Consider the following 12304-nt stretch of genomic DNA (forward strand, 5'->3'; position numbering starts at 1 on the left):
GCAAAAAGGATGAGAATGGGAAAATCGAAGTCGTGCCATATCATCTCACAGTTAATGAGCTGTTGTCTGCAGTTGAAAGCAGTTATTGATTGTTTTTTGTTTTTTTTTTCTATTGCGGATAAAACGTCCTGCCATAGTCCGTGACTTATTGCATTATTTTTTATTGCATATAAATAATATTACCTATATATTATAATATATCAAATAAATACACATGCAACACACATAATTACGTTTTATATATAGCCTACTTTATAATATAACGTTAGTACGCCGCATTTAAAAACATTTAATAGCCTATAATTATATCCACGAAATAGGCCGTTAGTCTAAATGTAATTTGTGGTCAATTGCTCCATCTTCTGGACAGTTAACGTATGAAGCAAGAAGTAGCAAAATTACACTTAAAATGTAGCCTATAACCTATGAAAAATGGTAATGAGGTTTTCAAAACGGAAATGCAGGCTATCAGTATTTAAATGTTAATATTCTATTCCGTATGTGCAAAGTTTGGTGCAAAAGACAAAGTAAAAATAAAGTATGCCTATATCATTTACATTTGCCATTTCCAACGGTAGCTTTAAGTTCTTGCGGAAGAACATCGTAGCCGGAACTACTTCTCTCTGTTTATGTCTATGAAGAATCACAAAGGTACTGGGTTACTCCGCCGCGGTATCCCCGAAGCAATCTAAAATAGTCCGAATATAAACACTTATTTTAGGTGCACCTTAGTGATTTAGGACAAGCTAAAAACACGGTTTGGAAAATGGATTCATGGTGTACTCGCTTGTTATATACATTTTTCTACATTTTGAACACAACAAAAGTTACGGATTGGTTGTTTTCTTACCAGGAGCAGTATGTAAAAAAATATATATATATATTTACAAAAGTTACCTACTGCAGCTTTAAGTGTTATTTCTCCTAAATGCATTAATTTACTGAACCTCTGTCATCCCAGATGTTTATGACTTTCTTTCTTCACATGAACACTAGCAAATATTTTTAGTCCATATAATGCAAGGGGACAGGACTACTTCAGAAACCACACAAAGTGAACATGACAGTCAAGATTAAAATATTGGTATTTGTATTTTTCTTACATATCGTTTCACTTAAGAAGACAGTGATTCATTAAGAGGGGTTGCATGAGTTACTGTCATCATTCTCTTTGTGTATAATTTTTGAAGTCTCATTTTTGGATGTCCCATACACTTGCATTATATAAAGTTTTTTTTATTATTATTATTCTCTAAAACTCTTAGTTTGTGTTCATCTGATAAATGAAAGTCATATAGTATGGCATGAGGGTGGAAATGACGGAGTTTCCTTTTAATCCCTTTCCCTGTATTTTTATTTTTTTTTATTTACTTTTGGTGTTCCGCTGAGTTTAATTTTAATTGTTGTTGTTGTTGAACTAAATATACATGTTTGACCTGTGCCATTGCATTTTTTCATTCTCTCCCTTTAACCATTCTTCTGTATTGTCTGTGAGAAAAAAAGTACTTCTGCTTTTTTAATACTTGAGTAGGCCTACAATTTAAAGTTGTACTTTTTTACTTTTACTCAAGTATGATTTTGACCAGAACTTTTAATTGAGCAAAGTTTTCACTGAGTAGCTACTTGTACTTTCACTTGAGTAAAATTTTTACACCTCTGGGTTTAATGCATTGACACTCACGCTTCTGAAGTAAGAATTGCTTGAAAATGCTAGGGAACGATTTTCACTCAGGAATTGCTAGTAAATTTCTTAAATGATTACAAAGACACTGCAAGTAACACACTAAATTACTGTTACTGTTTGAGACTTTTATTTTGAAAACGACGACCATCTTTTAACTTTCGGTTGCGTTTTACTGTAGCAAAAATACCGATCACTTGTACTTTACATTTAGTCGAAACATGGCTTTCCAGTGTCAGAGGGACAGTTATATGCAAGAGGTATTTGGCTTTTTTAGATTGTATGATATTTCACTGCACGTGTATCGCCTGAGCAATAAATGTCGAACATAATCTGAATGAGTGAACAATGTTTTCAGTGACAGCACATGTACAACAGTGACAGCTGCAGAGAATTTCCTTCGTTACATAAAGTTCATGTAAAATAATTACACATGCTGATATTAACAGTAACATATTTTAAGGTACTTTAAAAAAAATGCATTTGTCACTGCAAGAGTTCAAGTCTATTGTCCATGTTGTTTGTCAATTTTCTTTTTACAGTTCGACACATGTGTAGTGTCTTGCGTGCCTGCAGAATTAACCCTAGAGAATAATGGAAAGAAAGAAAAACTGAAGGGCTTTAATCTGAAACTGAAAGACACGATTCTGTTTCCGGAAGGTGGAGGACAGGTGAGTTTCCCCTCTCTAATGGCATGCAGGTAAATAGAAGTAAACGATCCCTGAATATACTTTTCCTTGCGTGAGCTCGATTTCTTATTGTTTTCCATGTCCAGCCTGATGATCGTGGGGCTGTTGGAGGTGTCAGTGTCCTGCGTGTGTTGAGACAGGGTCCAGATGCGGTGCATTTCATCAGCTCTGCCCTGGAGGAGGGCCAGGAGGTGCACATCAAACTGAACTGGGAACGGCGCTTTGACCACATGCAGCAACACTCGGGTAAGGACTACTTATGTAATGCATGCAAATATCAATTATTGCTATTTCCTAATCAATTGTCTCAGTAAAACGATATTTAATGCTTAGTTTTCTGATCAAAGCTTATTATATTATAATAACATATAATGCAATGCAATGCAATGATGATTGTGATGTGAGAGGAACAAATTTATGAATGATATGGATCATCAAGTAAACCTAAGTTGCTTCAGTCCACTCAGTAATTACTAACAATAAAAAAGTTATTTATATGGTTGGCTAATCAAAAAAAAAAAAAAAAAACATACACACACAGCCTTTTACTTACTAAAAAATAAAAAATAAAAGTATTTATCAATCAGATGACATAAGGCATCTACTAGATTGTGTGCAACAGGTTTTACCACAAACTTGATGATGTTGATCATTTAGAGGGCTTAGAAATATGCATATCAAATATGATAGAGCAGATTTATAGGGTTAAATCAAGCTTAAACTAATTTCATCACATGCTTATTGTCATTTTTAAAGGTCAACACTTGATCACAGCTTTGGCTGATACGATGTTTGGCTACAAAACTACTTCTTGGTAAGAGCTTTGGCGGGATCTGTTCAATGATTTGGGAAATACGTTTGATTTCTGAATGTGAAATCACTCGGCTTGGCTGTGATTCAGGGAATTGGGACGTCAGCGTAGCAGCATAGAGCTGGACACAGCCACGGTGAAGCCCGGAGAGATGGAGGCTTTGGAGGCGGCTGTGAATGAGAAGATTCGTGCACACGTTCCAGTCGCCGTCAATCTCCTGTCCATTGATGATCCTGCTGTGGAGAAGGCATGTGTGCACCTTCAGAAATCAGCTTTTAGTCTTTAAAGGAATCACATTTTCATTAACATTTACACACTTCAAGTTGTACAACCCAAACTAGAGAACAAGTGAGTTATCTTTAATCAGTAATTCAATATGCGCAATATATATCACACAACATGAATTAAATGTAAAATAAAACAATGCAAAAAAAATTATAATTTGGAATAAAATTAATTCAAAGTGAAAAAGTATAATATACACTGCTAATATTTTTTATTTGTTTTTAAAAGAAAGTCTCTTATGCTTTCCAAGGGTGGATTTATTTTATAAAAAAATGTAGTAAACAGAGTAATATTGTAAAATATTTTTACAATTTAAAATATCTCTTTTTCTGTTTGAATGTATTTTAAAATATAATTTATTCCTGTGATGCAAAGCTGAATTTTCAGCATTACTACTTAAGTCTTTAGTGTCACATGATCCATACAGAAATCATTCTACTATCCTTCATCATTATTATCAGTGTTGAAAAGGGTTGTCCTGTTCTGTGGAAGCCATAATACATTTTTATTTCAGGATTAAAAAGAACATTTGTTTAATATATATATATTTTTATCACATTATGAACGCCTTTACTCTAACTTTTGAATGAATAAATGCATTCTTGCTGATAAAAATTATATGAAATGACTCAATAGAAACTGAGCTACAAAACTGCAAAACTGAAATTAAAAGCAAAATGTAAAATCCATCTTAAATTGAGACAAGCAATGAAAACATTCTTTGTTTTCAATTGCCTTTATTTTGATTTGATTAGTTTTCTTATTTTTAAGATATGCAGCAAATATTTCCCTTCTTTCCTAATTGTGGACAACAAAATTAATTTAAAAAAAATTAATTTTACCTCCAAATTCACTTCTACTTTGCGCAACACTATCAATTCCAATTTTGGCTCTTCTCATGGACAGGTGAGAAGCCGCGGTCTTCCAGATGACCCTGCTGGTCCCATCAGAATCGTGGACATTGAGGGTGTAGATGCTAACATGTGCTGTGGGACTCATGTGTCCAACCTCAGTCACCTTCAGGTCCGCCCTCCTCTCCCTGTCTTACCTTAACCTGGGGAGTTTACTCTCTTATTCAGAGCTATTCTACTGTTTAATCTCTCAAAAACAATTCTCCTTAGGTTATAAAGATTTTGGGGACCGAAAAAGGGAAGAAGAATAAAACCAATCTGATCTTCATAGCTGGCAACAGAGTGCTGAAATATGCTGAAAAGAGTTACAGCATTGAAAAATCACTGACCGGCCTTCTCAAGTGAGTTGGAGTCAAGTGACCGGTCTGCTTTTCTTCTAGCATGAACTAATGTTTGGCGTTGTGCTTTATTAGGACAGGGGCAGATGAGCATGTTGATGCTGTGGACAAGCTACAGAAGACGGTCAAACGACTTCAGAAGGTAAAACCTTTATTCTACAGGATTAATCTTTCACTTTTGCAGTTATTAATCATTACCTTTATGTTCCTCTGACAGAGTAATCTAATTATCCTGAGGGAAATGGCTGTTCTGATAGCGCAGAACTTCAAAAACAAACCGGACAGAGGAAACTTCTTCAGCATGCACAAGTGTGTTTGACTTCTTCTGTTGAAGCCTTTAGTCGATTCAAAAGTTGCACCCAAGTTGGTTGATAATAATCCTTGTTGTTTTCACAGTAAAGACGGTGATAATGAGTTCATGAACATCATCGCCAATGAAATTGGATTTCAGGTGAAGCACATCTTTTATACATTGAACGGAATGTATTTGCATTGTTATTCTGAGGTTCTGGAGGTTGGAGCGTGGTTTATTCTGTCGTTGCTGTGTTTGTGTAGGACACGGTGATCTTTCTGACCGTGGGCGAGGAGAAGGGTGCAGGACTGTTCCTGCTCGCAGGGCCTGAGAATACCGTCACTGAAGTGGCACCTCGGTGAGATCTATGAGAGTTTATTCCCTTTCGTTCTGCCAATTTTTAACCCTGTGAAGCCTGACATATTAAATAATATTAAGCAAAATCAAAATTGTTTAAATGGAATAATTACTCAAAATTTTCACAAAGTCTAGAAAACATATATTTTAATGTTTTTTTTATTTAATCAATTTTGGTTTGGTTTGGCATCAGACTTTTATGGCTCGTAATGTGATATGGTAAGAATATGGAGCTCATACTCGAGGAAGAAAAAACATCTCCGTTTTATTCAGAGGCCCAAACTAAGCAAAATATGTAATTTTGTGCAGTTGCTGAGATTTACGGTCTAATGCCGATATGTAAGATTAAATAGCTTTTAATGCAAATCAAGGAGATCTTTATAACAGTAAAGTAGACTACTTGCTAAAATGCCTATAGATAGCAGTTGTCTAACTATCTGTACCAAGTTTTGTCTTAAGATTATTTTCATGATGTTCAGTTTTATGATCGAAGCTCTGTAGTTTTTAGTTGTGGGGTCAAAATATATCATGTAATGTAATGATAACTGAGAGATAAGCATTCCTCAAAAGCCTCATGTATCTCATGTGATACTCACATTTTAACATGATTTTTCTAAAAAGTTATGTAGGGATAACAATTAAACCTAAGATGAAGCCACTAAAAGGCTTTTTTCTTACAAAAAAAAATAATTAAACTGTCAATCAAGATGACAGAAGGCATGTAGTAGATTATGTAAAACAGGTTTTTGATCATGTTTTGGTCATTTTGATCATTTACAGGCCTTAGAAATTTGCATATCAAATATGATACAGTAGGCTTTAAAAGGGGGGGTGAAATGCTCGTTTTCACTCAATATCCTGTTAATCTTGAGTACCTATAGAGTAGTACTGCATCCTTCATAACTCCAAAAAGTCTTTAGTTTTATTATATTCATAAGAGAAAGATAGTCTGTACCGATTTTTCCCGGAAAAACACGACCAGCTGGAGGCGTGACGTGTGGGCGGAGCTAAAGAATCACGAGCGACAGTAGGCTTTTGAGAGCGTTTGGAAGCTGTGACACCGTGAGGAAAAAACCAACCAAAACAAACCATGGCTAACAGTCAGATTCAGCGTATATTTACGATCCAGAATCAGATCCAGAGGCTGAAATTTAACAAGAGCAGCATCAGCAACGACGTCTCTATGTGGTATGTACTGAAACTGTATATATTTGATTAGCGGTTTTGGAAAATGGCTAAGTTCCACTTTGTCGTCTTTTTTTTTTATTTATTTATTTTTTTTTTAAGCTGTACATGTGGAAAGTGCAGTTTTTAATGACAACATCACATGTTGTTTATTTGATGTATTACGCGCCGATAGCTAAGTTAACAACACAGAGATATTTGAAGCAGTTTTACTCACCACATGCGGTTCCAACACACGATCGTGACCCTTTTTCGTTGGGACTGCATTATCCTTAAGAAATAAACGATGTGCAAATCCGGCGTCAAACTGGGCCTTGTTTGTAAAACAAGCATCTTCGAAATGCAGGGAACAAACAAAAACACTTGCACAACTCCGTTGATGCTCTGTAAAAATAAACTCCAAACACACTTCTTTTGTGACATTTTGCGACGCTCTCGCTCTGATCAGTGAAGTCTGTTGTGCTCTCTCAGTGCTCTGCTATACGGGAGCGCGCGCTCTTCCGGCAGAAGTGTCCTTAGGACCCATATAAGGAAATTCCGCTCCATCTAACGTCACACAGACCCATACTCGAAAAAAACTTTCCGAAACTTGTGACAAATCAGAAGGAGTATTTTTCGAACAGAAATACTCCTTCAAACGTACAACTTAATTTTTGAAACTTTGTCAATGTTTAGCATGGGAATCCAACTCTTTAACAGTGTAAAAAACTCCGTATGCATGAAATAGCATTTCACCCCCCTTTAATGGGTTAATAGTGACAGCTTAATCTGAGCAAGAACCACCCGCTAAGACGAGCAAATACTGTCAGTCTGCATGTAAAGTGATTTTCACATCTCAGATATTTGATACCACAATAATACACTGACATGAAAAGAAAAGAGTTACATAGACGTGACACAGAAACAACTGAACTCTGTTAACCGTTCTTCCATCTAGTTTGACTGCTAATATTCCTTTGCTTTGGCGTTACTGACTTCATGAGAATGACTGTCAAGCGAATGATGCTATATTAAATCTGACTGAATTTTCACATTGTTCCAGGGTTGCATGTAGATTTATGTAGTGCAGCGCTTCTTGCAGTAGGTGGCAGTCTTCTGAAACACATTCTCCTGTTTGTGTCGTGGTGTGCAGGGTGTCAGAGCTGCTGCAGGGTAAAGGAGCAGGAAAGGCTGGACGTTACCAGGGTAAAGCCAATAGTTTGGTGAAGAGAGCAGAAGCCGAGGCTTTACTGAAGGAGCACTGCTGCAAACTCACCGCAGGAGAGGAATAAAAGGACGGCAGACACACACTGACATCCAGGTGCTGTCGTGATCATCCAGACTCCGTCTACACCAATCACATGCCTCATGTTACGACGCATCAGAACTAGATTATTCTGTTGCAATCAATGAAACAGTCACCTTCAGTTGATAGAGGCTCCTTTTCTGTTTTTGATGAACCACATAACTATTTTTCCCGTCCATCAACAAAAAAATAAATACAAATAATAATTTAAGAAAAATGTATGTTGATATATTAGTTATACTGTATATTAAACCTCTGACTTGATGCTTCAAAGCCAGCTTGTGATTTTTTTTGGACCTTCACATTTAAATAATTTTACTAGTAATAATTTTAAGAGTACCTTCTCAGGGTTATATGATTGAGTCGTTTGATGATTGTCTTCGTTTGATCAAAATGGAATGACTCCATGGCCTATGAAGTTGAAATAGTTTTATTTTCTGCTTTGTTCATTTGAAGTTATCTTTCAGAAATCATCATAATGCACTTAATTCATTGGTAATTTATTAGCCATTGAACTGGTTTGTAATAATAATTGCAAAAAAACAACAACACTAAATTAAATATATTCAAATTAGAAACGAGCAGCAGTTCTAGTAAGACATCTTTTATATACTATATGCATATGTGTATGTAATATACTGCTTTGAATCACTGGGCTGTGTATCATCTTTTTGTCTTTTGTTTGTCAAAGTAGTTTAATGAACAGTTCACCTGAAATTGACAGTTATGTCATCATTTGCTCAACCTCATGTCATTACAAATTCATATAACTTGTGTTGATGTGCATGGATATATGAAAAGAGATATTTTGCAGAATGTTCAAGCCACTCGTTTCCATACAGTTAGATTTGGCAGGTCTTTGGCTCTCTCCTAAAAAAGCTATAATGTCATGTGCTATAAGTCTTTGGAGGTCTATGTGTGTTGAACAGAACAATATTTAAATGAGGACAGTGTTTATTTGTGGGTGAACTGTTCACGTTTTAAATCACAAAACAGACCTGGAAAATCAGTGTGTGGACATTTAGAGCAGAAGTTTTGTTTTATTAGGCCAGTGATCACCAAACATAAAGCTGATTGAAGACTGTATTGCATGATGTAGCACAGAGCTTGTGCCAATAAATAATCTTCCAGTTGATATTGTTTTTGAAGCTATGGATTTATAGTGCAATTCAGATAAGGTCCTCACTTGACTCACACCTGTTTTATTGGAGTTGATTTGATTAATCAAATGTGTTTATGGGTGACATAAATATGCCATCTAAAACTGTTCAAAAGAAGTTTTTAAAATTCTTTCATATTTAATTTTTTACACTACTTAACATCAAATATTAATAGTTTTAAAATGCATTCATATATAGATTGTAAATTAAATTTAGTGTAAAATCTCGATACATTATGTGTCAACAAACCTTGTGTTTTTGTACAAAGTATTTAAAATTAAAACAACAGTACTGTGCAAGCTATATTTTCAGTGTTTTATTAAAAACAACCTAAAGCATTTCCAAAAAAAATTAAATATTACAGAAAATACATCAAAAACGTCCACATCTTAGGAAGGGCAGAATTTGTCATCCTATACATATACTGTAATGCATCATTTCAGTTCTCAAAAAAGAACTAAACACAAATGCCAGACCTTTTCATGAAGATCCAAAGGCACTAAGATAAAAAACACTAAAACTACAAATCTCACACAACGTTTCACCTTAATGTTATATACCAGTGCTTAATTTAAACTAAGTATCTGCATCCCATTTAAACAGGCAGGTTGTTCATTGGTAGTGCTCCTTTGACTGACGGGATGAACTATGAAAAACACGTTAGTTTGGAATACTGTAGATAGTTGTGTAATTGCTCACAGTCTTGTGCGGTTTCTTTTCCAGCTTAAAGCTGTTTTTTGCTTTGTACACTGAGGGCTCCGGACATGCAGTATGGGATGATGCTGACCGTGACGAGGGGAACGGTGGCGCTCTTGCAGAAAGACAGCAGGTAGAAGAGGGCAGCCGTGTGTGTGGGAGGCTTGATGGTATCGAAGAGATGCAGCAGAGACAGAGAGGCGACGATACAGGCCATCCTGACCTGAGCGCTGCTGCTCTTCTTGCTTTCCGTGTACAGTGGGGAGTGTAGGCCGAGTCCCAGACCAAACAGGGTGCCCATGTTCCTCAACAGGCTGGCGAACGGCGTGGTGTCCAAATGGACCCAGGCTGGATTGACGCACCACCGCTGGGCTTTCTCAAGCGTCCACAGCAGATCCACACCCAGAGCTTTGAGCAGCAGGTACAAGCCCACCGCAAAAGAGAGCAGGACCACTGTGATGTTGAAGTAATTCTTTAGACTGGCACTGTAGATCCATTTCTGTCTGTTGAAGGCCTCCGCAACAATCATGCCTGTGAAAAACGAGAACAAATTCCTTTATTTTATTACCTCAAAAACATTTTTAAAATTGTTATGCTCCTTAACAGGTACACTACTAGTCAAAAGTTTAGAATAATTGCGATTTGTGTGTATGTGTTTTTTTTAAAAGCAGTTTCTTATTCTCGCCATGGCTGCATTTATTTGATCTAAAATACAGTAAAGATTGTATAAAAGTGTTTTCTATTTTAAAATGTCACTTATTCCCGTGACGCAAAGCTGAATTTTGAGCATCCTTCATATATCACTCTTAATATGCTGATATGCTGCCCAGTTATTATCCATTATTACTGGTGCTCCATTAATACATTTTAATTAATTTATAATGGTTCTTAATATAGTCCATGTTAAAAAAAAAATTTGCTTCTTAATATTTGTGGAAACTGTGATGCATGTTTTGTAGGATTCTTGATGAATAGAAAGCATTAAAAAAAAATATATATAAATATTTTGTAAAATGAAATGTCTTGACTGTCCCTTTTAATTAGTTTAATGCATCACTGCTGAATAAAATTATTATAATGTTTTTTGCTTACCCCAAACTTTTGAATGGTAGTGTATCACGGTCTCCAGAAAAATATTAAGCAGTAAAACCCTGATAATAATAAATGTTTCCCGAACAGCAAAATAGCACATTTGAATGATTTCTGAAGTATCATGTGACACTGAGGACTGGAGTAAAGATGTTGGAAATTCAGCTTTGCGTCACAAGAAAACATTGTATATTTAAAATATATTAAATTAGAAAACCGATATTTTTAAATGATGGTTTTCTGAACCGCTTACCTGAAATAACTCCTGCGAAAACTTGATGTGGGAAATGAGCGGCGATGAAGACTCGAGAGAGACAAACACAGACCTGGACCGTCCAGAAGAGCGTCCAAAGTGAACCACGCAAGTATCTGATTGAAAAACATAGTACATCATAAAAAATAGTGCAAAGGCAACTATCTATTTTGAAACGGAAGCGGAGTTAAAATAGCTTAATTGTAATAAAGATTGACTTACAGGCTCTTAGATGAGGTTTTCTTCTCTTTGCTCAGCATTATGGCAAGTATTGAAGTGACCAATGTGTAGTAAACCCCAGCGGCCCCCATAGCATGACCAGATGGGCTTCCTGCATCAAGAAGCAGCTACGTGATCAAAGTGCTCTTTTGATGTATGATGGAACAGGTGATAAGTGGATTACTATGGTACTTTAGAGGAGAAGGACGCACCTGGGCCGGTCTCACAGGTCATGGGATACTGCTCAATATGTGGCGCTGAGCCGTTGATGTAGTAAGAAGTCTCATGGACCCACCAGTAAGGGCGTTCTCCAAACAGGATCCTTAAATAGATAAATAGAACTACATTAAAATTCAACATATGATATCATTGGACAGTAAAAACGTTATGCTTACCATTTGAAGACCAGATTGAGCCAGTCTCCTATCACAGCCACCCAGACAAGCTTGATCCCGACTGATTCTTTCAGATGGAACCAGATGGGAAAGAAGATGAAGAAGGTGTTCCTCAGATCTGCCGCGAAGGAGACGAAAAGAAACCATCCTTGGGCATCTTTGTAATGGGTCTGCAGGTATTGGGTGCTACTCACGCCAAACCCGTGCACTGTGTCCATCACAGCATTCATGTTTAGACTTTCTCTAAGGCCCTATGTGTTGTAGAGCTGGTCAAGAGTGGTAGTCCTCCAGCGCCTGCCTGTGGTTTTTATACTAGCAGGCCCACCACCGCAACGCATGGACAAAACGATCTTTGAACCTTGCACATGTGTAATAAAACACAGAGTGGAACAGAAAAAAAAAACAAAAACAGTGTGTGTCCTGTCAGAAGAGATAACACACAAACAAGTTCAGGAGAAAAAGAACATAGAAAAGACGTAGCAGTGAATCATTGAACTAACCTGTGACATCAGAAACACATCCAACCTCCGTCAACATCTGTAACTCTATTTCTAAATATATCTGAGGAACACCTTCTTCATATGTATAGTGTACTAATAATATAAAAATGTATTTACTTATAACAAGATATGAATATATCTATTAATATTCGAAATTT

At 36.3% G+C, this 12304-nt stretch overlaps 2 protein-coding genes across 2 annotated transcripts; one reads left to right on the forward strand and one right to left on the reverse strand.

Moving 5' to 3' along the window:
- The first annotated feature begins 1775 nt into the window (after positions 1-1775).
- On the forward strand, positions 1776-8969 carry aarsd1 (alanyl-tRNA synthetase domain containing 1). The gene is made up of 12 exons (XM_052610947.1): positions 1776-1941; positions 2224-2352; positions 2457-2616; positions 3127-3184; positions 3272-3428; positions 4373-4489; positions 4588-4718; positions 4791-4857; positions 4933-5024; positions 5112-5166; positions 5271-5365; positions 7682-8969. Exons 1-12 carry the CDS (start codon positions 1903-1905, stop codon positions 7818-7820), a joined length of 1239 nt encoding a protein of 412 aa, XP_052466907.1. The 5' UTR covers positions 1776-1902; the 3' UTR covers positions 7821-8969.
- Positions 8970-9295: 326 nt separating this feature from the next.
- Positions 9296-11975, reverse strand: g6pc1a.2 (glucose-6-phosphatase catalytic subunit 1a, tandem duplicate 2). Its single transcript, XM_052610955.1, has 5 exons — positions 11647-11975; positions 11464-11573; positions 11255-11363; positions 11033-11148; positions 9296-10221 (listed from the first exon to the last, which is right to left on the reverse strand). Exons 1-5 carry the CDS (start codon positions 11874-11876, stop codon positions 9719-9721), a joined length of 1068 nt encoding a protein of 355 aa, XP_052466915.1. The 5' UTR covers positions 11877-11975; the 3' UTR covers positions 9296-9718.
- Between the last annotated feature and the right edge of the window lie 329 nt (positions 11976-12304).

Source organism: Carassius gibelio, chromosome A12, assembly GCF_023724105.1.
Source record: "Carassius gibelio isolate Cgi1373 ecotype wild population from Czech Republic chromosome A12, carGib1.2-hapl.c, whole genome shotgun sequence".
Taxonomy (NCBI): Eukaryota; Metazoa; Chordata; class Actinopteri; order Cypriniformes; family Cyprinidae; genus Carassius; species Carassius gibelio.

Coding starts and splice junctions, on each gene's coding strand:
- aarsd1 (XM_052610947.1), top strand. CDS start 1,903: ATGGCTTTCCAGTGTCAGAGGGACAGTTATATGCAAGAG. Junction 2,617..3,126: donor CCACATGCAGCAACACTCGG/GTAAGGACTACT, acceptor TCATTTTTAAAG/GTCAACACTTGATCACAGCT. Junction 5,366..7,681: donor GTCACTGAAGTGGCACCTCG/GTGAGATCTATG, acceptor CGTGGTGTGCAG/GGTGTCAGAGCTGCTGCAGG.
- g6pc1a.2 (XM_052610955.1), bottom strand. CDS start 11,876: ATGAATGCTGTGATGGACACAGTGCACGGGTTTGGCGTGAGTAGCACC. Junction 11,574..11,646: donor CTCAATCTGGTCTTCAAATG/GTAAGCATAACG, acceptor TATCTATTTAAG/GATCCTGTTTGGAGAACGCC. Junction 11,149..11,254: donor AAAACCTCATCTAAGAGCCT/GTAAGTCAATCT, acceptor TTTTTCAATCAG/ATACTTGCGTGGTTCACTTT.